Below are 25,761 nucleotides of genomic sequence, written 5' to 3'. Positions count from 1 at the left end.
TACTACACCAGAGCCACAGCAATGCGGGATCCGAGCTGCGTCTGCAACCTACACCACAGCTCAGGGCACTGCTGGATCTTTAACCCACTGAGCAAGGCCAGGGATCGAACTCACAACCTCATGGTTCCTAGTCAGATTCGTTAACCACTGAGCCACAACAGGAACTCCCACAAGCTCAGGTTTCTACACTGAGAAGTGTACTTTACTTCTTGCATTTCAAGAACTAATCTCCAGCCACCCGTCTCTGCCACCTTAATCAATCTGCGTCCCCTCGCCCCCACCCCCCAAGCACCCAAACTGACCCCACCTAAACCCTGGCTTTGGCCATAATGCTTCCTCCTCCGATGACAGGAAGCCTCCTGAGTGCCCACGGGATGCCCTCCAAATGTCGTCGCCTGGTACTCACTGTGCCCTTCACCCACAAACCACTGTTCCCACCCTGCCTCCCATTCAATGTCCTCCCTGCTTTTACAAGCTACAAGTTTAAGACGACACATGTGATCAACGAACTGTGAAAACTGTCAATACATGAAGAGAATTTAGCGTAATCAGATAAAACGCAGACCGAAGTTACTCCGACCTAGGCAATGATATGTGTAATCATCATTGGGCTATGCAGTAATTATGTATAAATGATTGTAATTAGTATTCCTTTTGCACAGCGAAAACCCGACATTGCTGGGTTTACTGTCAGGAGGGTAGGAGAAAAGCTGGCACATGAAACTGCTGGGGTACAGCTCCGAAAGCTTCTGCATCCAGACTTGAGTGTGACAAGCGGCCACCCCTTGCTCTCCACCCTCCTTCAGCAGGAAGTGTTCAGCACCAGGAGTTCCAGGATTGAGACCCACAAAATTCCAAGAGTACTAGGAGCCTCCAGAGACAGAAAGACAGATCCCAGCTCTGCAACTCACTAGGCAGCATGGAGTCTTAGTTTCCTCCTCTGAAAAATGGGCACAATAATCCCTATTATTAGTCATGGCATGAGAGTGCAAAATAATGCAAGTAGCACACTTGGCACAGGCCTGGTGTACCGTGTACACGTCATAAGTGGCAGTTACTATTCTCATCTCTTCCCTGCACCCTCCCCAAGCAGGTTTGTTTTGTTTTGTTTTGTTTTTTGTTTTGTTTTGTTTGCCTTTTCTAGGGTCGCACCCGTGGCATATGGAGGTTCCCAGGCTAGGGGTCTAATCGGAGCTGTAGCTGCTAGCCTATACCACAGCCACAGCAACGCCAGATCCGAGCCGAGTCTGTGACCTACACCACAGCTCCCGGCAACGCCAGATCTTTATCCCACTAAGCAAGGTCAGGGATCGAACCCGCAACCTCATGGTTTCTAGTCAGACTCGTTAGCCACTGAGCGCCATGACAGGAACACCCCCAAGCAGGTTTTGACCCCGGCGCTGCCCATAGGTGGAAATCAGATGTATTGCCTGTTGGTTTACTTCTCCTCCCAAGCATCTGCCTATGGCTACGGTTGGGAGTTGGGAGAGATGAAAGCAGAGAAGTCAGGGGATGAGATCATTCAGTCCTTTTGGAAGGCAGGCTCACATGGGCATGGTCTTTAGTGCTGGGGACGGGGAGGAAGGGAGGAAGCCAACCAAGCAAAGGCTAAGAAGTCCAAGGGCAATCTCGGCTGCACGGCAGCTGCACCCACAGCTGCCTCTGGTCTCCTTCCCCGCCAAAGTCTAGCTATCCTTTAACTCTGGCCCAGGCTCCTAACCACCCATCTCGCTTGCTGTCCTGAGGGGAATTGGGAAAAGCCAAGCACTGAAGAGGCCCTTTGCTGTTAGAGAAAGGGGAGGTCAGCTCCTAATTGGCTAGTTAGAATTCTGAGTCGAATGCCTATTCACTCCCCATGTTGTCAATCACCCCACACCAGGTATCAAGCTCAGCCCAGGCGGACCTCCCCTACTAGACTGGACTTTCACTCAGATGTGGTGTGAGTTACGTAAGACCTTTGTATGGGAAAATGGCTTCCAAGTTCTAAATGAGTGACTTGGATGAGAACTTTGGGGAACATAACATGCACATAGTAAAGTTGTAAATTAAAAACGGACATAGCAGGAGTTCCCGTCATGGTTCAGCAGTTAACGAATCTGACTCGCATCCAGGAGGATGCAGGTTCCATCCCTGGCCTCGCTCAGTGGGTTAAGGATCCGGCATTGCTGTGAGCTGTGGCGTAGGTCACAGACATGGCTCAGATCCTGCATTGCTGTGGCTGTGGTGCAGGCCAGCAGCTACAGCTCTGATTCCACCCCTAGAGCCTGGGAACCTCTATGTGCCACAGGTGCAGCCCTAAAAAGCAAAAAATAAATAAATAAATAAAAAGAACGGACATAGCAAGACAAGTGTAGGAAGCATTTCTGCTTCTCCTTGGGAAGCATGACTTTTTTTTTTTTTGCCCAATAATCATGTCTGGTGCACAGCAGAAAGTAATCAAAAATCTCCACTGTCAAAGACGTCATTTCCTAAAAAGCAACACAATTGCATTGCTCCTCTGAATAGACACCACGCTGGCTGCCTACAGCTTGCTGGATGCGTTTAAGCTCCTTAATTTGCTATTCCAGATTTTGTGCACATGGGTCTGAGACCTAGCTTTCATCTCCAGTCTGCCCCATTTCATCCTAGGTTCTGGCCACAATTCCTTCCTTGAGTATGCAAAGCCCCCTCATATTGCTGAGCACTGTCACAAGCTTGCTGCTCCCTCTGTCTGACATGCCCTTCTCACAGGCCTCCTCCACTCCACTTTGTGGCCTAGCAAACCCCTATTCATCCTTCAAAACCCAGCCTAAAGGTTACCTCCTCTCCAAATCATTTTCCTCAGTAGAAACTGTATCTCCCACCTCTAGATCCCAACACTCTCTGGCTATTTATCCATTTATCACATATCACAGAAACTGTCCAACCTTCCCACCAGGCAAAGGGTTAGTTAGTCCTCACTGTAACTCCAGCTTTCCTGTAAGGGCCAGTCATTAGTAGGGCCTCAATTCGTGTTTGCTAAGTAAATTGATAACAAGATGAGTAACAATTGCAAAGACTAGGAAAGCCTAAAATGTCAGTTTAGAAGCTCCAATGGGTTTCAGGTCCATTTTGCAAATGTTGCTAACACATCTGATCCATTTTCTCAGACTTAAGTTGGGTTGAAGCAGCTATACCACCTGAGGATCATCTGTTGGGCTTCCACCAGTTACTGTTATTTCATGAAGCATGGGCTATGGGATAAGTCCCCTTATTCCTCCCCAAAGGACCCTTGGGAGCAGGTTGGCCTCAAAGGAGGAAGTATGTGTTCCCCTTATGGCTCAGCAGAAAGGAATCTGACTAGTACCCATGGGGACTCAGGTTCCGTCCCTGGCCTCGCTCAGTGGGTTAAGGATCTGGCGTTGCCATGAGCTGGGGTGTAGGTCACAGATGTGGCTCGGATCCTGCATTGCTGTGGCTGTGGTGTAGGCCAGCGGCTACAGCTCCGATTCAACCCCTAGCCTGGGAACCTCTATATGCTATGAGTACAGCCCTAAAAAGACCAAAAAAAAAAAAAAAAAAAAAAAAAGGAGGTAGTAAAGCCTCTGGGTCCTTCTTTTTAGTGTTCCACGGGACACACAAATGGGAAGGGAGCTAGTGGGGTACGGGGGTCACCATGGTCACCTCCCCTTAGGCAGCATCATCATTCCACTTTACTGGGTGTGCTGCAGAAATACAAAACGCAGTCTCATTCAGAGGAATGAAAAAGCATTCCTGAGGCCAGAAGTTCTGGCAGGAATGACACAGACTCCCCTTAATCTGTGCTAGAAAAAGATCTTCAAGTGAAGAAAAACTGCAGTATTTAAACACAATATCTTCTCATTTCCCCATGCTGTGGCTTTTCTTTGTCTAATGTTATGTGTTCTCATTTTAAAAAAAGTAGCTTCAATTTTTAATTTTGTAGTTTTCATTACATCCTTTTGGAGGTGGAATATAAATCGAATCAATCCATAGCACAGTTTCTTCAATGAAGTTCTAAAATACTGGCAGCACATTACAATATGATAGTAGTACATCTAGAAATGCATTAAATGGTATTTGGAATGAATCCTCAAGATTGTATTTTAAATATCTTGAAGCAAAATTTAAAATTAATTCCATTTTGTGTGTGTGTGTGTGTGTGTGTGTGTTTGTGTGTTTTAACAGCTTAGGATATAATTCACACACAGTTCACACACTGAAAGTGTTAAATCTGATTTTGTTGTATATTCACGGACTATACAATCATCATTGCAAAATAATTTTCATTTTCCTTCCCTCATCAGCTTTTCCTCCCCCATGCCAACCACCCACCACCCCCAGCCCTAAACAACCACTAATCTACGTTCTGTTTCTATAGATTTATCTCTTCTGGACATTTCCTACAAATGGGATCATATAATATGTGGTCTTTTGTGACTGGTTTCTTTCACTCAGCATAACACTTTCAAGGTTCATGCTGCAGCATGCATTGGTAGTTCATTTCTTTTTTATGGCCAAGTAACACTGCATTCTATAAATATACCACATTGTATCTATCCATTCATCAGTGGATGGACATCTGGGTTGTTTCCAACATTACGCTATTATAAATAAAGCTGTCAGGAGCATTTGTGCACAAGTTTTTGTTTGGACATATGTTTTCATGTCTCTTGGATATGTACCTAGAAGTATAATTGCTGGGTCATATGTTAACTTAACGTTAAACCTTTTGAGGAACTGCCAAATTGTTCATCAAAGTGGTTGTAACATTTTATCTTCCCACCAGCAATGTGTGAAGGTTCCAATTTCTCCATATCCATGCCAAACTTACTGAATTCCTTTCTCATTATTGCTTCCTAGTGGGTATGAGGCAGTATCTCGCGGTGATTTTGATTTGCATTTCTCTAAAGATTAATGATTTTGAACATATTTTCATATGCTTATTGGCTATTTGTCTGCCTTCTCCACACCTATTCACATATCTTTGTCCATTTTCAATTGAGTTGCTTATCTTTTTATTATTGAATTATAAGAATTCCTTACATATTCTTGATGCAGGTCCCTTCTCAGGTATATAATTTGCACATATCATATTTTCTCCCATTCTATGGGTTAGGAGATGATATTATTTGCAGGACCAAAGCTTTTGATTTTGAAGTAGTCCAATTTTATTTTTACTTTTGTTGTTTATACTTTTGATATCATGTGCAAGAAACAATCACCTAATCCAGATCCCAAGGATTTACTCCTATGTCTTCATCCTAAGAGTTTTATATTTTTAGATCTAGGATCCATTTTGAGTTACTACAGCATGGTTTTAATACACATTTCTTGATGAAACATGGTAACAGATTTTTAAATGCTCATTTTGGAATAATCTTTCATCTTCCCATTCTCTCAAAACTTACTGGATTCCTGACATATGCAAGCACCATTAGGCATGAAAAGACAAGTTAGGTATTGTTACTATGTCAAGGAATGCATACTCTAATAGAAAGTTTAAAAATACACCTTTGGAGTTCCCGTTGTGGCACAGTGGAAACAAACACAATGAATCCATGGGGATGCGGGTTTGATCCCTGGCCTTGCTTAGTGGGTTAATGGTCTGGCATTGCCATGAGCTGTGTGGTGTAGGTCACAGACACAGCTCAGATCTGGTATTGCTATGTCCGTGGCAGAGGGTGGCAGCTGCAGCTCCAATTCGACCCCTAGCCTGGGAACTTCCATATGCTGTGGGTGTGGCCTTAAAAAGACTATATATATATATATAGTCTATATATTTAGTCTTATAAAAAGATTGTATACACACACACACACACACACACACACACACACACACAACACCTCTTGAGTAGTGCCATGTGTGAAACCAGTTACTTTCTCTAGGCAAAGCCAAAATACTTTTCAAACAAGAAACGAGAGAGAAATCGCTTGAAATCAGGATTGTCATCTCCACTCCAGGATGCGTGGCTGTCATCACCCTGGGCTCTAAGAGGAAAAAGGCAGTACTGAATTCAGGCTGCATCCAGGAGGATACCTTAGGGGATGAAAAGGTGCCCACTGTCAGGGTTGGGGGTTTAAGGTTTAGGGAGATGGAAATGGACAGGGAAGTGAGTATCCTATGCAGCTGGAATGAACTGCTGCAAAGGCATGGAGATGCGGAAGCACAGAGGGAATCTTGGGAACAATAATATTTCACTGTGGTCAGTGCAAAGGGCTAGTTCAGATGAGCCAAACGGAAAAACTGCTCCTAGACGGTGAAGCACGCTAGGTTTTAGGCAAAGAAAACTGAATCATATCCGGTGTTGCAGGAAGAGGCACCAGGCACAATGAAGCCAAATTGGGGACAGTCAGCCTCGCGGCAGGGTCTTTAGTGGCACAAGGAAAGGCAGGCACCAGAGCTAATCACTCAACCTTAAACCCTCAACGTTTTATTTGTCTTTTCATTCACTCTCTCTTCTTCCCCTTAATATAAGAGGGACGTCTATTTCTGCATAGGTAACTTTAGAAAGGAATCATTTATAACCTGGGTCCTTGGTGGTCTGTTTAAGAAAAGGTCCTCTCCTGTGAGTAACCAAAGGAAACATTTAGAATGGCAGGCTCCAGGCAGGAATTTTGCACACTTCCCTGTGGGAGGCCAGCCCACCCAGCCTGACAGCCCAGTAGAGACAATCAAAAAATGGATTATTAAGGAAAATACAATTAAGGAGCTACTAAATCCTCTCAAATGCGAGCAAAGCCTAATCCAGCATGTAACCCCGCAGGCAGCCAATGGGATAGCTTGTTTCTCCTGTACCACACAAGCAGTCCATATTTAAGCCTATTGGTAACCTATGCATTTTTTTAAATCAATTGGTCATTCCGATAAATGTGCAATCAATTTGTTCAGGAGGAAAGAGATTAGGACTGTGATTTACATGAGCAGAAGTTTTAGTATTTATTAAGGCAGAGATTGATAGAGTGAAGGAAATTCTATTTTGAGGGAAGGGGTTGCTGAAGGACAATTATCCTAAAATAAGTTTCAAGCACATTTTTGGAAGCATGAAAACAAATTTGGTCTAGGTCATGTAAAACTATATATTAAGTGAAAAGTTGTGAGAAGGATTATATACTTTTAAATGGAAAAAATATTTGCAAAGACAGAAGAGCTTGGGTATGTTTCAGATGCACAGAGAAGTCCCCTCCTCCCCCCCTTAGACTCTTATAATTGATGTTAAAACACAGTTTCAATGAGACAAGTTGAATCTCCCCCTGTACACTGTGCTAAGAGTCCCTTTTAAAATAGGAACCAAGGGCTATGTATTTAGTGAGGATTCATAGAAACAAAGAAAGAAAGAAAAAGAAAACACTGAGAGCCTATTTTGCTCATCATGAATCCTACGAATTCACTTTTTATGTCCTTCATCTGTTTTCATCTTTCCTACCAGAAGGCCGTCAGGGATACTCAGTTCTTGCCTAAGTCCCCACCTAAGCCAGGCCAATCTTCAAACAAAAAGCAGCTTTTCACTGGCGATCTTTACAAAAAGAGTGGGTTGAAATGTCCTCACTTGAACTTAAAAGCTTAATGAGTCTTGGTGCCAAAGAGCTGGCAACAGGCCAAGTCAGTGAGGCCAACTGTGATTTGGCAGAAAGACAAGGGGGAAGCCTACATAGAAGGCCTATCAAATTCTTAGCAACCTGCTAAGGCCTAATCAGGGAGGGCAAAGGGACCCAGGTTTGCTGAGCTCTGAGTGCGCATCTGGGTTAGCAAAAGCGCTCTCGACGTAGAGCTGGAAGACACACTGTGCTCTACCACCCAGGGTCTCCTCCTCCCCTCGACAAAGAGGGTGGGGAGATCAGATCCAGGTTGTTCACCCACCACAGTTACTGAGAGGCTATGATAAGAGAAGGGCCTTTGAGTGCCGAGCAAAGTAATCGTGATGAGAAACACCCATCTGGAATAGCCAACCACTGCGGTGACCATGGGTGCACACACATACGTGTACACACACATGCATATACCCATACATACATACATACATACACAGTCAGCCGAGGACAATCGTTTCATTTGTTGTTCCAGCATCTCAGCTGGTTAACACCCTCTTTCACTCCTCAGAGCATCTGGTTTGATTTATGGTCACTCCTCTAATAAGCCATTAGGTCAAACTAATCTCATCTCCCTATCAATAGTGGAGGAAAATATTGCATGTGTAGTTCCCATTAGAGAAGGTCTCTAAGTGATATGAAATGATGCAAAAGCATGAGCCCAAGCCAAGCCTGTTAAGTGGGATCAAGATCAGTTGACTGGTAGTTCCCAGAGATGACGATTAACTGACAAAGGCCTCCAGTGCCTCTCTCCACCAGAGAGATGGGCCTTTTCAGAGGCCTTGTTCCTCGATATCTGCTGGGACCAAGAGCTACAGGTGACCTCCAGCTCCTGAAAAGCCTTCCTAGCGTTCTTGGTTTCCACGGCAACATGCTCTCTGGGTCTCGTCACTGTAATAGCCTTTTCGTGGGCTTCTCTTTTTCTCATCCCTGACCAGGGAGGAGAATTCTTCAAACTGGGACTTTGTTCTGCAGCTCTTTCTTTCTTTCTTTCTTTTTAATTTATTTTCTATTAAAGTTCAGTTGGTTTACAGTGCTGTGCTGCTCTTTCTTGATGTGATCTTTCCCTCAGAGAGGCTGCCATATATCATAGCTTCACCCTGATATCCAACAATGGCTGGCACTCCCAATTTGAATAAGTTAAATCCACTGTCTCACCCCTAAGTTCTGCCCTTGTCCCCAACAGCCTCTGAGATTCTCTGCCTGGGTATCGCAAACTCAGTCTATCCAAACTGAAAGCATAACCTCTCCCATCAAACAGAGGATCCCTTCCAGCTCACACCAAGGGTCCACCCTGCCTGGCATTAGCAACTGAAATGTTCAAGGGATTTTTTGAGTCTTTCCTTTCATTCATCTATCCCTATACCCTAGCAAGTTCTGTGGATCCCTTTTATATCCTCCTCATTTCCATTGCTCTGGAGAAAACACCCCAAATTTCCTCCTATGATGTATAAGGCCCTGGGCAATTGGACCTGCCGACTTTTCTTCTCCATCTACCCTCATCTCGTATCATCATCCTCCCTGTTTGCGACATTTTCACCAAGTAAGCCTTCTTGCAACTCCTCTAACACCTCAAGGAGTTCAAATGCGTTATTTTCTCAGCTAGAACATGTTTTCCTCCCTATGTGTATCTCTCTTTCTTCTTTCCTGGCTAATTTCTGCTCTTTGTTCAGGTCTCCACCTAAAGGCCACTTCCTCAAGGGAACACGAAGTTAGTATCTCACATAGGCTCAGGATTTAGATCCCGGATCCAATTAGGGCACCCCTATTACATGACACTACGGCAGAGTTTACTTTTTTTTTTTTTTTTTTTTTTTTTTTTTTTGTCTTTTTGTCATTTCTTGGGCTGCACCCGCGGCAAATGGAGGTTCCCAGGCTAGGGATCCAATCGGAGCTGTAGCCGCCGGCCTACACCACAGCCACAGCAACAGCAACGCAGGATCCGAGCCGCGTCTGCAACCTACACCACAGCTCACGGGAGTGCCAGATCCTTAACCCACTGAGCAAGGCCAGGGACTGGACCCGCAACCTCATGGTTCCTAGTCGGATTCGTTAACCACTGAGCCACGACGGGAACTCCCATAGTTTACTCATCTTTATAGGAACTTGCCACACCTGGAAGCAGCTTCTTAAAAAGGCTAGTTGGATGAAGAAAAAGATGTCTCTCTCCCCCCCACCCGGCAGATCTCCTCTATGTTTGCCAAACAAAGCATCCTCATTCCTGTCCCCAAACTTCACTCTGCTTTTGTCCCTTCTCTTTCCCTCAGCCTACTCTCATCTTAACTAAAATTCACTTGGTGTAACAGCTCTCCAATAACTGTTTCCAAAACTGCAACAATCTTTGGAGGATAATGTGAGAAAAAGAATGTGTGTGTGTGTGTGTGTGTGTGTGGGTATCTATATATGTATGACTGGGTCACTTTGCTGTATAGCAAAAATTGACAGAATATTGTAAATCAGCTATAATAGAAAATATAAAAATCTTTAACAAAAATAATAAAAATAAAACTACATAAACCCTGGAAAAAAAACTACAACAATCTCCCCTTATTTAACTTCTTATCAAAGCTTAGGAATTCAACTTAGGTCACTTCTTCATTGACTCATACACTGGTTTTCACTGTAACAACTGCTTTGTCTGTATGTTTAGTCCTCAAGCACATTATAAATCTCTCGAAGATCAAGGATCAAGCCTTCCATTCCCTTTTTATGCCCTTCAGTGCCTGATGTAGGGCCGTGCAGGACATAGTTGATATCCAATAAGTCCTCCAAAGGACAAAAAGTCTCCAAGGAAAGCTATGCCATCAACTCCCAACCCGTCCGGGAAGAAGGGCGCATGTCCATGGCACACCACATCTTATGTCGAAATCAGGACAAGAATCTAAGACAAGCCCTCCTCCTTAGAATAAGCAGCTCATTCATCAGCGATGATATAAGCAAGTGTTTGCCAACAGATTTCTTATCTTCAGAAAATTATTTCAGCAACATAAGAACCGGGACAAAAATCCACTAAGACATTCTTTATTGGTCACTCATTTGCAGACCAACATACTTGGACTTTGCATTCCACTAAAATGTGTTTGCAGAAGAAAACCCAGACGTTTGCCTCTGCGACCCCTAAGAAGATAGAGCTAGAACGGAGGATCTTACATGTGAAGAAAGAAATACTTCCATCCTCTGAACTCCCAGTCTTCAGGAATGGGATCATTCTTCATGTAAAATTGTATGTGTGTGGGGGTGGGGTGGGGGGGAGTGAGATGGGAGTCAAAGGAAGGAAAGGAGAGAAGGGGAGAAGGTAGAAAGCTAGAGGGTAATATTGATGATGACAGCAAAGACTGGGAGAAAGTTAAGGTCACTGGTGATTAGATTGCCTGGGCAGAACTCTTACTAATGGTCTCAGTTTATCCAACAACTCTTTGTAACAGCTGTATTATGCACCAGACCCGTGTCCAATGGGGCAAATCCAAAGATAAATAGAAGAGGTCTTTAGGAAGCTTTCGATCTGGTACAGGAGGCAGTTGTGGGACAAGGTGATAAGCACTAGCACAGAGGGGGTCCAGGTATTTAGCTGCCGCAGAGAGACCCACTAACTCTGCCTGGAGGGTTTTGGAACAGCTTCCCAGTGAAAGAAATCACAACAGACTGGAGGGAGCAGGAGGAAATGACGTCACCCCAGAGGTCAAGGCCACTGTTTTCAAAACAATCGCTCTAGGCCTTGAGCTCTGCCAGCCAAAGTTCATTATTCACAGATGATCAAGTTTGTAAGGGACCCAAATGTTCTTGCCCAGCTTTTGATCACAGGCCGAGCCAGAGAAGCTGGAAAGTAAACTCCCAACTGGTTCATCCTGTGGCTTGCTGGCAACCTGGTGAGAGAGCTGATGGGTGTACAGCGACCCAGAGTTGCATGGACTGTCCAGAGTTGCATGGACTGTGTCATTCTTATAATTGACGTTGGGATTATTTCCAACAATAAGAATAAAAAGAGCGAGAGATCCGGAGTCCCAACCTAGTGCCAGACACTGCTGAATACTTTACATCTTCTCTCCCTGGCCTGCCTCAGGGAACTTACACGGAGGAATCGTCCCCATTTCATGGACAGAAGGAGAAAGTGAACACATAAGTGCCTCTTGTGTTCCAAACACTCAAGAGTTTTAAACACATTATCAGTTAATTTACTCCTCTGTACGACCCAATGAATTAGGCACGACGACATTCGACATTCACACTGGAGGCAACTGGGGCTCAAGGAGGTGGAGTAATTTGCTTGAGGACACACCGGAAGTGAACCTAGGATCTGGACTGTCCACTAGGTCGAAGCATAGGAAATCCCGTGATCTGTTTTTGCTCTACCCATAAACGTCACAGGACGCAAGCTAGGAGTTCCCAAATCCATTCACTTTCCACTATGCTCTCCATAGAAGGACTTAAACTGGCTTTTGTTAAACATATACATTTGGACAAAAACTAGAAAGAAAGAAAAGGGTGGGGGTGAAGATGAGAAACCAAACCACCGAGAAGAAGGTAGAGCATATATCCTACAACCAGATACAAATATCATTACCAGTTTGCTATACTAGCTTTCTCTCTTTCTATATGTACCTCTCTTTCCTGGACTATTTGCATAGAGCTATAGGGTATATGGATAAAAATCATTACATTATTCTTATCGCTTTTCTATACACATAAATTTTTTTCAAAATAAAAAAGGAGGGGGTGGGGCTTGTTAAAAAAAAACTCCTGAGAAAACCTTTTTTGAAAGGGTATTTGATTTACCCAAAGAGCACTTTGCACTGCCCAAACGCAACTACTTGACTTCATGCAGGCAAACAATTTACAACAAAAATTAAACCCGTAGTCCTAATGAGCTGGCAAATTTTTTCTAAAAAGGACCAGGTAGTAAAGATTTTAGGCTCTGCGAGCCCCATACAAACTCTTGTCTTAATTTGTTTTGGTTTTTGTGACAACTCTTTAAAAATGTAAAAACCATTCTTTGGGAGTTCTCATTGTGGCTCAGCGGATTATGAACACAACTCGTATCCATGAGTATGTGGGTTCGATTCCTAGCCTTGCTCAGTGGGTTAAGGATCTGGTGTTGCAATGTAGGTCACAGATGTGGCTCGGATCTGGCATTCCTGTAGCTGTGGTGTAGGCAGGTTACGGTAGCTCCACTTTGATCCCTAGACTGGGAACTTCCATATGCCGCCCTAAAAAGGGAAGAAAATAAATAAAAATAAAAATAAATTAAAACCATTCTTCACAAGAAGGAGGACCTGCACAAAAATAAGCCAAGGGCCAGGATGTGTCAACTCCTGATAGAGATGGAATTCCATAGAGCTCTATCTATGTAATAAAGTCTTAGCCAGGAAAACAGGTCAGAATCCTTCCTTTCAGGAATTATTTCACAAGTCTATCTGATCTGGGTGCGGGGACATAGATGGCAGGCATCAGGGGCTCCACGCTGGGAGCAACTTCCCTGGGGAAGGGTCTTTGCAGCCTTCCTTTTAAACTCTTAAGTCGCCAAGTACACAACACACTAGTCACTTAACGTTTCTAACAGCATGACACGTGTCACACTTGTTGCAGCTTTGTTACACTTTGACCCCAGACCTTTATTTAATGCTCAGCAGAGAGCTTAGGTCATGCGTGCATTTTAACCTCCTAAACGTCAGCTACACAGATTCGGCAAAAACAAGAGGAAGAGAGAGTTGGCTATATAGCAAAAACACATCTCCTGTAATTCTATTTGGCACATGCACTCTATTTTCTTCTTGCTGTTATTGTAAGTTATGCATGTTTGCATAAGTATTGCTGTATACAGGGGTGCAAAAGCAAGGGCACCAGCAAAATGAAAGAGCATTTCATAGGCAAAGTGAAAGAGTTCCCCAGGTGATTCTAGTCAATTTTTTTTTTTTTTGATCTTTTTGGGCCACCCCAAGGCATATGGAAATACCCAGGCCAGGGTTTGGTCCAATCAGAGCTACAGTCACCAGCCTACACCACAGCCAGAGCAATGCCAGATCAGAGCCCATCTACACCTTACACCGCATCTTGCGACAACGCTGGATCCTTAATCCACTCAGCGAACCCACATCCTCATGGATACTAGTCAGGTTCTTGATCCACTGAGCCACAACAGGAACTCCCTTAATTTCCACCTTATATGCTGTCTGTCGGTGCCAGTCTTTTCTCTCTCCCATCTCTGCTGTCTTTACTACAAGTCCACCAACCTCGTTTGTCTCCATCAAGTTTTGACGGCTCTTACCTACGAAAACTAGACCCTTATGTTTTCCACTGACCATAGCCTCCTACCCCCTCAGCTCATGAGCTCACTTGCACTGGACTTGCCATCTTATCTTAAGAGGGACCACCAGACCCTTGATGCTTACATTTTTCCAAGACCACCAACCTGGCTCAGCCCTTCTTCTTGCTCTGTCCAGGGGAGACCCCGTGGTTATCTTCTGTACTGCCCTTCTCAACACTCTGGGTTTTCTAGCACCCACTCCATCCCTCTACCGACCCCCAAACTCTTGCTTTTCTCTCTCATTAAAATCCCAACTCCAGACATAGGACAATGACTAAGAGCAAAAGCAATCGGACTTCTGAACTGAAATCTTTCTTATCTGGTATAACCTTAGCCAAGTTATTGAATCCTCTGTGCCTCAGTTGTTTGCTCTGTAAAATGGGTATATAATAGGCCTCCTAGGCCACAGGTAAGCTCAGAACCAGGCTGATAAGAGGAAAACCAGGCCTAGAAGGTGCCCTTCTATTTGAGAAGAACTATGAGGTTTTCCTGTATTTTTTTTTTCCCACGCCCATAAATAACTCAGGAAACCTTTATTGAACAAAGAGCATGCATGGTTTCTCTTTGCTGCTGCAACCAACATTTAAAGCCAGTCCAACCAGAAGAGCTCAACTGCCAGTTTTCAAAATTTGAAATTATAGAGAGTTCTGATGTTTTTAAGTATTGCTAGATGGGTGGCAGTCGTGAGTTAGAACTTCTAATCACCAGCATCCACAAAACTCTCTCTGGGCCTTGACGGTGATGCGGTCTTGGGCATCCGCATCTGCTCTCCAAAGACAGGCATTTGAAACCAGCATGGATCTGCTATCTGAGAAGCCTCACTTGCCTGAGTCTCTAAACTGACTTTCCTGCCTTTTGGGCCCTGCCCTCAACCAAACCCATGCCTAGAACAGTGCGAGACCCCTTCCTTGCCAGAATGTTCTCTGGATATGAGTCTCAGAAAATACACTTGCTAATCTCAGTGCGTGGCAGCCCCAATCCTAGGTGTGCCCCGCCCCGACCCGAAAAGAGAGGGAGAGTTTCTCCATCCATCCTGACAGGCAGTGCGAACTGCTCCTGGGTCACACTTTTGTCGGTCATTGCTCTGCGGCCCTGGACTTAGACCTTTGCATCTGGTTTGTCTGGCTGCAGATCCAGCTTCTCTCCAAGGCTCCAGCAGCGGCTTGTGCTCCTGGCTTTCCTCGCCTCAGGCCATCAGTGCAGTTGGTCCCACTTTTACAAACTGTGTTGGGGCTGCCAGATGGAGTCCCACGGAGAAGCCCAGACGTGACCCTGGTCCTCAGACTCCTTCAAATACACCAGTGGGTCTAATCCTCTGTGGTTAGAGGAGTCAGACAACAATTCATTTGTCTTGGGTTTTGTCCTATCTACCCAGACAGTAACATCTGTCTACATCCGGTGCGCTGGACACATCCCTCAGCTCCACCCTCAGCCCATCCGCAGTCAAAACCTTTTATTTACTTAAAGAGGCTCCTGGCTGTAATCTGTGCCTCTGTGCCGTCTTGCCATGGCCTGGACCAAAACCCCACCTCTCCAGCTCTAAACAACCCCAACATTCACTGATGTGTTTGTAAAAGGCCAATGGTTAGTGCCCCTCCACACATGGGAGATGCCATCCTCCAACTCAACATCTTCATCTCTGGAAGAAGCCAAGTCCATGTGGGCAGATGTCTCTGGATCCAGAGCCTTGTCTTCAGACGAGCCCACCTAACCCAAAGGCAGGCAGGCAGGTGCTAGGACTTCATGACAGATTCATCATATAGCAGAGGGGTGGATGCGTGTAAGAATCTTTGGGGCATATGTTAGGTAAACAAGACTTGGTACCAAAGATTCCACTTCAACAGACTGAAGAGAACAGGATGCACATAAATTAGATCAGATTCTGGCTAGTCTGCTAACATCAGGAGAGGGCTCAGCCCAGAATCACTGGAGAAGCAGGTGTTAAACATGAGGCAAGTGTTTGGAGCCTGTCTGAGCTTGTCTCCATGAGATGCTAAACTAATTATGGTTTTCCTAAGAGATGAGTTCTGACTTAGATTTAATAAAGGGAAAAGAGGGGGTGAGGAAAATAAGGTATGAGAAGAGGAGAGACGCCACAGGAAGGAAGTATAGAAACAGCATCGGGGCTATAAAATTTCTTTGAAGAAGCAGGGCAGTGGAGGGCAGGAAAAACAAATGCTGACATGAACTGTGTTGAAAGTGGCTGCATAATAATCAACATTTGTAGAGCAAATGTAATTTTTAAAAGCATCTTATCCATATCATCCTGCTGAAATTCACAAAGAACGTATGAAGTAGGCAAGAGTGATAAATGTTTTATTACCGTTTTAAAGAGAAATAAACGAGATTTGAAGAGGCTAAATGATTTAAGGGTTGAAGAAAGGACTTGAGTCTCCAATTCTCAGGCTCTAAACTCCCTGTTCTTTCAGCTGCATCAGTGGGTCTCAAAGAAAATTCTGCAAGTCCCCAGAATAAGAATGCATCCTTTGTGATTCCATTTACATGAAGTCCAAGATAAGGCAACAAAGATGCTATGGTGATAGAATCAGAATGGCGCTTTTCTATTGATGATTGAAATTGACTGGGAAGGGATATGAGGGAAATTTCTATCCTATATCTTTTTTTATGGCCACACATGAGGCATATGGAGCTTCCCAGGCTAGCGGTCAAATCAGAGCTGCAGCTGGTGGCCTATGCCACAGCCACAGCAACGCCAGATCCAAGCCCCATCTGCGACCTACACCACAGTTCACAACACCACCTGATCCTTAACCCACTGAGTGAGGCCAGGGATCGAACCCGAGTCCTCATAGATGCTAGTCAGACTCGTTTCCACTGAGCCACAATGGCAACTCCTCTGTCCTATATCCTGATCAGGGTGTAGGTTACATGCATGTACCCAGTTTCCAACATCCAACAGCTTATATGTTTAGGAGCTGCATGGTTCATGCATGTACATTTTAACTCGATGAAACAAATATCGGTATCAAAATTATAGAATCTATTAAATTAATTTAATATTTGGACTCTTAATTTGAAGTTTATGTCTATCCATCTACAAGTGTGAAGGCTCTAGCTTATTTTGTGTCTGAAACCACTTCCCCGAAAGCTCTCAAATCCATCATCACGGGAGCACTCTAGAGGCAAAGCTCAGGTTCAAAACTAAAACCTGAACACTGCACTTATTTTGTCAACAGCACAGATTTAATATATGCAAAATAACTTAGGGAAGTGGGCTTAGTGAGGAACATTACCTGGCATGTGTCACGATGTTGTAAGTAAACAGAGGCACTGCTTTCATTTGGCCCACGCTGTGTTTTTAGGGGGTGGGGAGGAATAAGGGGGGGAAGCTGCTACTCCTACCACAATTTGGTCCATATCCTTCCAATTACTTGGACCCAAATTCCTACATCAGAAAAGTTGCTGGAGCTGAGGAGCAGCTACCGATACTTCTTCTTTACATGGTTTGAAATTGCCACAGTCCCCACCACTCCCTACTGACACCAAGATTGCTTACATTTACTGCCTAACCCAATGATTTTTTTTTTTTTTTAGGACCAAACCCACAGCATATGGAGGTTCCCAGGCTAGGGGTTGAATCGGAGCCACAGCAGCCAGCCTACGCCACAGCTACAGCAACGCCAGATCTGAGCCTCATCTGCAACCTACACCACAGCTCATGGTAACGCTGGATCCTTAACCCACTGAGTGAGGCCAGGGATCGAACCGGCAACCTCAGGGTTCCTAGGTGGATTTGTTTCCACTGCACCACGATGGGAACTCCACCCAGTAATTACTTTTTTATTTCAGAGTCAAACTATGAATAAATTCAAAACAAAACACTGGAAATTCTGCAGACAAACTGAATAGCATTAGTGATTTTTCTTAAATAAAACCAACTTAATACAGGCTATACTTACTCGCAGAGAAGGATTCCATTTTCTAACCCTGTCCGAAAATCTTTATCACCAAAACTTCTGCCGGTTACTTGCTGGAAAAGAAAAAAGAAAAACAGACCATAAATTTTTCTTTTTTTAATAAGGAAGCTCAATGATTTTTTTTTTTTCTTTGTCCAAGCTACTTCAAGAGCCTTGAATAAGTGGTGGCATTTCAAGAATGGGGAACATCTGTTAGGTCTGAATTTCCTTTTCGTGTGTAGCTTTGCTTAGTTCAGCTAATCTTAAAATTAGACTATGTCTTTGAAGCTTTTTTTCCCTATCTATTACCTTTAAAAAATATCTGTTCTTCCTGATAAGGATATTACTTTTTGAGTTTGGCCATGATAAGGTCACAGCCTCTTTCATTCTGAGGATCCAACCCACACTTTCAAAAAAGCCTGCAGAAAGTACCACCTAAGGATAAAGTATCTATTTGTTAAAACATTAAGGGGGCAGAGGAGAGGAGGACACAGACCCCCAAACCTCAAGAGACTGACATCAAGACAGCATGAATAAAGCCAATAGCCGTAATAACATGATGTGAAAGAGGAAAATAAAAGCTGGGAAAACAATAAACTGTGCTGTGTCTGACAGCTCAGGACTGATGGCCTTTCTTGATGCCTCTGGCTCTCAGCAGCCCTTTGGTGTCAGCGCCAGGGCATTAATTTGTTCATTCAGTAAATATTTATTGAGTATCTACCATATGCCAGGGAAATATGCATGCTATAAATTCTAAGCTGCCTCTAAAATCGCAACATTTTTAAATATTGCTAACGATCCAAGAAAGAAAATTAAATCAAATCATTAAAAAATACTCTAACAATAAAGGGGGGGGGAGTCAAAGGGAATAAAGAATAGATGGAATAAATAGAAAGCAAACATTATAGACTTAAACCTAACCATATCAGTCAGAGCATTAAATATAAATGCTATAAAACCACCCTAACTAAAAGACAGAAATCATCAGATTATATTAAAAAAGCAAGATCCATTTATGTGATGCCTACAAGAAATATGCTTTAAATATAAAGACATGAATACGTTAAAAATAGAAGAATAGGATGCTAGTACCGATCAAAAGAAAGCTAAAGTGGTTATATTAACTTCTAGAGCAAAGAACAATACCAGGGACAGAGAAAGTGATCTTATAATGACAAAGGTTTTAGGTCATCAGGAAGGCATAACAATTCTAAATATTTTTACACCTAATTAAAAAACACAGGAGTTCCCGCAGTGACTCAGGCTCAGCGGTTAAGACTAGCATCCATGAAGACACAGGTCCGATCCCTGGCCTAGCTCAGTGCTCAGAGGGTTAAGGATCCAGTGTTGCCGTGAGCTGTGTGGTGTGGGTCGCAGATGCAGCTCAGATCCCACGTTGCTGTGGCTGTGGCTGTGGCTGGCAGCTGAAGCTCTGATTCCACCCCTAGCCTGGGAACCTCCGTATGCTGTGGGTGCGGTCCTACAAAAAGAAAAAAAAAAGAAAAGAAAAAAAAATACACAAACAAAACTTTCAAGACACAAAAGCCAAAACAGATAGATCTGCAAGGAGAAATAAATAAATTCAACACTAGAATCAGAGATTTAGTATCTCTCTTTGATAACTGATAGAATAAGCAGAGAAAAAGTCAGTAAGGATAAAAGAAGGCTTGAACAACCCTATCAACCAAATTGACTTGATTGACAGTCCAAAATACTCCACCATACAACAAAATAAACATTTTTCTTAAGTTCACACTGAACATTTCTTGAAATAGACCAATTTCTAGGTTAGAAAACAAGTCCCCACAAACTTAAAAGAATTCAATCAACAAAAAATACGTTATCTGACCACAATGGAATGAAATCAGAAATTAACAACAGAAATGTCTCTGAAAAAAATCCCGCAACATTTTAAACTGAGTAATGCAATTCTAAACAACCCATTGATAGAAGAAATCAAAAGAAATCAAAATGTATTTTGCAGTGAAAGAATATGGCAATATAAAAATGTATGGAAATGGAGTTCCCTAGGCCTAGCCAGTTAAGGATCTGGCATTGTCATGCTGTGGCTCCAGTCACTACTATAGCACAGGTTCAATCCCTGGCCCGGGAACTCCTGCATGCTTCAGGAATGGCCAAAAAATGTATGGAAAGACACTAAAGCAGTATTTGGGGAAAATGCATAGCACAAAACACCTATATCAGAAAAAAAAAAAAAAAAAAAGATCTCTAATCAATGAATTCTGCTCCCAACTTAAGAAAATTAAACTCAGATTAAGTAGAAAAAGGTAAAATTATATGAGTTCAAATCTAATAGAAAACCAAAAACCAATGGAGGAAAAAAAAATCAATGAGATAAAAAGCTAATTATTTGAGATCAATGAAATATAGAAACCTTTAACTAATAAAATTGATAATCTTTTGTTATAAGAGAATATTATAAATAAATTTGTGCCACTAATTTCACTAACTTAGATGAAATGAATAAATCCTTTGACACAAACAACCAAAGTTCACTCAACAAAGAAGCAGATAACCTTCCCAAAAGAAAATATCAGGCCCAGAAGGATTACCCGGTAAATTAGAGCAAATATTTAAGAATGAAGTGATGCATTTCTATACAAACTCTTCCGGTCCACTGAAGAGGAAAGTATACTTCCCACTTTACTCTATGAGGGCAGCATTTCCTTCTGAAGACATTATAATAGAGATACACACACACATATAATGGCAGACGGACAGACAGAGACAGAGCGAGAGAGACAGACAGAGACACAGAGAGACAGACAGAGACAGAGACAAAGGAAATATGCCAATACCTATCTCTTCATCATGGAAATCAGACTTTCATTTTCTCCTTTAAAAATTTCCCTATCTTTCTAAAACTTTCCCCAATTCATACATAATACTTTAATCATCAGAAAAACCAAACAAGTTTTGTTCGTTTGTTTGTTTTAAGAGAGCAGTCTAGGGAAACGAAGCTGTCCCAGCTCTTATAAATCAAAGTTCAAGTTCGATTATGAAACATCCTCATTACCACTTCCACTAGAAAGACAGTTCACACGCCAGTATAATACACTGCCTCAAAAAAAGTCCTTGTTAATATCCTCTCATTCTTATTTGAGGGAAGGTGAGAAAAAAAAAGAGAAAAAGTTTGCAAATATCTAGCTTTTTTCCCAAACTAAAAAATTCACAAAGGAATTAAAGAAAGGCTTTATAAAGATAAAAATTTAACCACAGATTTTAAACACCACAGCGTTTTCTCTCCTAACTCTATTAGTCCTGATTTAGACTCTCAAAACCTGACAAATACTCTCTAAAAAACTAACTTCCATTCACCAAGAAGTGATTAGAAGATTTTAAAAACATTTTTTCAGGTCTTGACAGTTTTCGTTAAAAGTGTTATATTCTAGTGCAAATAGGGCTAACATGGAGAACCCAAGATAGTTTATTTATTTATTTTTGCTTTTTAGGGCCACACCTGTGGCATATGGACGTTCCCATGCTAGGGGTCAAACCGGAGCTGTAGCTGCGGACTACACCACAGCCACGGCAACGCCAGATCCAAGCCATGTCTGCAACCTACACCACAGCTCACAGCATCACTAGATCCTAACCCACTGAGCAAGGCCAGGGATGAATGCTAGTGGGGTTTGTTTCCACTGAGCCACAATGGGAACTCCAGAACCCAAGACAGTTTAGCTACACTTATTACAGAACCTCTGGCTAAGTTAAGCCAGGTCCCTCCTCATTTACTGAGTGATAATGATGATCAGGGCCTGGAGACAGAAATATGAATAAGACCTGCCTACTGCATGCAGAAAGCTCACAGACTGGGGAGGAAAGCAGACCTCTAAATGCTGACCATAACAGAAGGTAACATACCATTAAGATTATAAGAAAATGTTGGTGACCCATGAATTATCTTGCATGTGATGCATAGCCACCAAAAAATTTCAAGTCCATTGAATAGTCTAAAGTCAGACTGCTGGATGTGCTTGAGTTGTGGGATGGAAATCCTATGAAACTGGATTGTGATGATCATTATACAACTACAGATGTGATAAATTCATTTGAGTAATAAAAAATTAAATAAAAAAAATAAAACAAATAATAATAAAGTCAGTCTGCTAATCAGGATGAGTCTGATTAAATTCAAGTTCCTAGACTCCTAATTCTGGAGGTGAGAGTAGGCAACATGCATTTGGAGGAAGCGTTCATTTCTGCCTCTGTTCCTCCTCCTCCTTCTCCTTTCTCCTTCTGCACCCTTTAGGTCCCAGCATAGCTTTCACACGGCTTTCCACTGGTCCAAATGTCATCCATTCTTTCAAGCCTAGACTATCTAGTATAGAGACATTTGTGCCTTTGTTAGGAGGGTCAACAGCTGAATAGACTCCAGAAATTCAGCAAGGACTATGCTACTGAAAATTCTGGTCCTTAGACCACTAGCAGCAGCAGCAGCAGCGGTGGCGATAGCATCTTCACCTGGAATTGAAGACTCTGTCCTCCCACCCTCCCCAAGACCTACTTAATTAGAGCAAGTGTTCAAAAAAGATCCCCATGTGATTCTGGTGCAAAGTAAAATGTATATATATTGGCTTTTTAAGGCTGAACCCACAGCATATGAAAATTCCCAGGCTAGGGGTCTAATCAGAGCTACAGCTGCCAGTCTACACCACAGCTCACAGCTACAACGGATCCTTAAACCACCGAGCGAGAGCAGGGATCGAACCCACAACCTCATGGTTCCTAGTCGGATTTGTTTCTGCTGTGCCATGACAGGAAAGCCTCAAAGTAAATTTTACAAATCCCTTACCTTGCACACTAAACTAAGCCATCAGTTCAGACTCAGAAAAGGAGGACCTTCCATTGGAAATCAGGATTTGGGATGACCCGTCTCAATAACCCCTCTCAGCTACATCTTTATGACGTATTTACAATGTTACACATTATATATTTTAACTACAAAGCCTGATAATTACTATTCCTTCATAGCAGCATAAACCATTCCTACCGGAAAAAAAAAAAAAAAAAACACACAAAATAGCTGCCAAGGATCAACCACCATTACCAACAGACCATGAGCAGGGGAAATGACAGAAGACTCTTGGCAACCTTCCAAACAAGGCACTGGCCAAGCCATCAGCTTGTGATCACTCTCCAAGGACACAGAACAGGATGAAAAAATTAGTAGAGCCCTTAAGGAGGTTCTGTGGTAGAGGTATGGGATGTGGGGTGGGTGGGAACAGAGCCCAAGTTCAGGAGCATTCAGGGGCTAACAGGAGAAGAGCAGCATGAAGTGTCAAAAGCACTTTGTCACTCCTCCAAAGGCTGCTCTCCACACCTTGCTGGTCCTCGCCCATCTGATCAATTAGTCCTTGCAACTTTACCCTTGCAGTTGTTCAGCTTAGTCATGCTTGACCCTGATCTTTCAGAGCCAATGGTACCCACCAACAAATCCACCCTTCAGAATTTTGTCAGAATCCACCTACTTCCTCCATTCTACCACCTTACTCTAAGCCATCATCATCTTACACTTAGGTGACAGCCTCTTAGCTGGTTCACTGCATCCACCCTTGCCTCCTCCATCTATTCTCAACACAGCAGCCAGGGTACCCTGTCAGGTTAGATCATGACACTGCTCCCCTCAATACTTCCCCATCTTACTATGGGAAAAGCCAGAGTTCCTACAGTTCTCTACAGATATTCAACATAAAAACAAATAAGGAGGAAAGCCCTACTAGGAGAGCATGGATAAAACTACTGACCATCACCATGATTTTAAGGGTGGACACAATGAAACTAAATACACACCCCTCCCAATGGGGCTCCTCAGAAGCATTTATGGTTGGCAATTACATTACCAACTGTGCCCTGTCTGCCTTTTAGGAAAGCCCAATGCCAGATTTTTTTCTGCTGTATGGTTTAGGATTAATTCACTTTCATTACAAACCAAAGTATTTGTTGGAGGGACACCCTGTCTCAGATTAAAATAGTCCATTAATGGATAATTTACCAAAACCTTAATGGTTTTAAAGGAAAAGCTTTCATCTATCTTAGCAATCAAACCCAAAGCAGAAGAGGACATCATGTTGTATCAACACACTATTTTATGCAAGTAATTATTGAGTAATAAATTCATTGGTATTCAATTTCCGTCCCATAGAATTAAAAGGTCATTATGCCTCTGAGTTTGTCCATGTCAATGGCACTGATCTAAACCATTCAAATCACTGAAATATGAAGGACTTTTTAAGAAAAAGTCTAATAAAGAAAACCACACAATTTTATGGCAATGTTTTTACGATGTGTTTATAATGTAACATGTTGTATATCATAATGCCACATTTCGTTAATTACTTTGTTACCATCGCTATTAAGAAATTGTCATGAACAGTCAACCACTGCCAAGAATCCGTCTCACAGCCTGATTATTACCCTTGATACGAATTGTATTTCAGAAATATTTTCACTAATCTTCAGTTGTTTTTTGAAAGCAATCTGGTGGGCAAACTGCAGTCCACTAATAAATTGCAGCTCTGAAGAGAATTTGAAATAAACGTTGGAAACTTGTTTTTAAAGACTTTAAGAAGAGATTTTATTGGCTGGCAAAATCATGGTCCTTGCATTCAAGCAATTGAAAAAAACAATACAAAATTTACTAATTTTGACTTAACTTGCGAAAGACATGGACATTTTCTCTAAATTGTTGTACAAAAATAGGTGCACTTTTTAGAAGGTTTGATTTTCTCCTATCAACTATCTCTAATTTACTACAGAAGATTATTTGCAGCTCATCATGCTCACTTCTCTTCTGATTATATCTGCCTTATTTAACAAAAAGAATCTTTCTTTTGACATCTGAATTGTAAAACAAAGCAGAACAGAACTGCTCTTATCATTCACCACATTTGAGAAATAAATCCACCGCTATTTCTGTCTCCTTAATGAGGTTGCTAGAAAAAAATCAAGCCAAGATTCTATGGAAACACTTCGTAAACCATCTCAAATCATACTCATCTAAGCAAAAGTTAGCAATCAACCAACAATCATACCTACTTCGGGCCAGGCAGTGTTAAAAAAGCATGAGTGAGATCAAAATAACAAGATCTGGACCCTCCCAAGGAAGAATCTACAATCCAGGGGGACAGATAAAACACTTCAAAACAGGAGCTGGTGTTGGAGGAGAAGTATGGTTCAAGCAATCAACACAAATTGCACAACTAAAGAAACAGCTGAAAGATAGTCGTTCCCATCCATACAGTAATTTCCATATGTTCTCTCTGTTCTAAATGTTTGCCACAGATTAATTTATTTAATCCTCATAACAGCCCTATAAGGTGGGTCTGCGTATTATTGTTTCCATTTTAAAGTCAAGGAAACCGGAGTTCCCGTCGTGGTGAAGTAGAAACGAATCCGACTAGGAACTATGAGGTTGAGGGTTCGATCCCTGGACTCGCTGAGTGGGTTAAAGATCTGGCACTGCCGTGAGCTGGGGTGTAGCTTGCAGACGAGGCTCGGATCTGGTATTACTGTGGCTGTGGTATAGGCAGGCAACTGTAGCTTTGATTAGACCCCTAGCCTGGGAACCTCCATGTGCCAGGGGTGCGCCCCTAAAAAGAAAAAAAGACCAAAAAAATTAAAAAAAAAAAAAAAGTCAAGGAAACCTAGACACAGAGAGGTTAAATAACTTGCCTAAGGACACAACAGCAGAGCCCAAGTAAATAGCAGAGCCAGGATTTAACCTCTGTATGACTACAGAGTACACGCTCCTACATCGATGTGTCTCTGAGCAGCATCTAAGCAAAGAAATGAACTCTCTCTGCCTGAGATAATCAAGGTAAGCCTTTGAGGGGCTAACATTTGAATTGGTCCTAAAGGAGAAGACAGGACCCCTCAAAGGAAGGAGATGAAGTAGGACACCCCAGGCAGACACAAAGACCTGTAACCCAGGTTTATCTGAGAAAAGGTGGCAAG

At 42.7% G+C, this 25,761-nt stretch overlaps 1 protein-coding gene across 1 annotated transcript in view; it reads right to left on the bottom strand.

Moving 5' to 3' along the window:
* The window catches only part of LIMCH1 (LIM and calponin homology domains 1), a 359,519-nt gene that overhangs the window by 201,399 nt on the left and 132,359 nt on the right, over window positions 1–25,761 (bottom strand). Inside the window, 1 exon segment of the mRNA XM_021101157.1 lies at window positions 17,788–17,858. Within this exon segment, the coding sequence (XP_020956816.1) occupies window positions 17,788–17,858 (71 nt within the window).

This window comes from Sus scrofa, chromosome 8, assembly GCF_000003025.6.
Source record: "Sus scrofa isolate TJ Tabasco breed Duroc chromosome 8, Sscrofa11.1, whole genome shotgun sequence".
In the NCBI taxonomy this organism is placed as follows: Eukaryota; Metazoa; Chordata; class Mammalia; order Artiodactyla; family Suidae; genus Sus; species Sus scrofa.
This window is presented reverse-complemented; position numbering and strand designations above follow the sequence as displayed.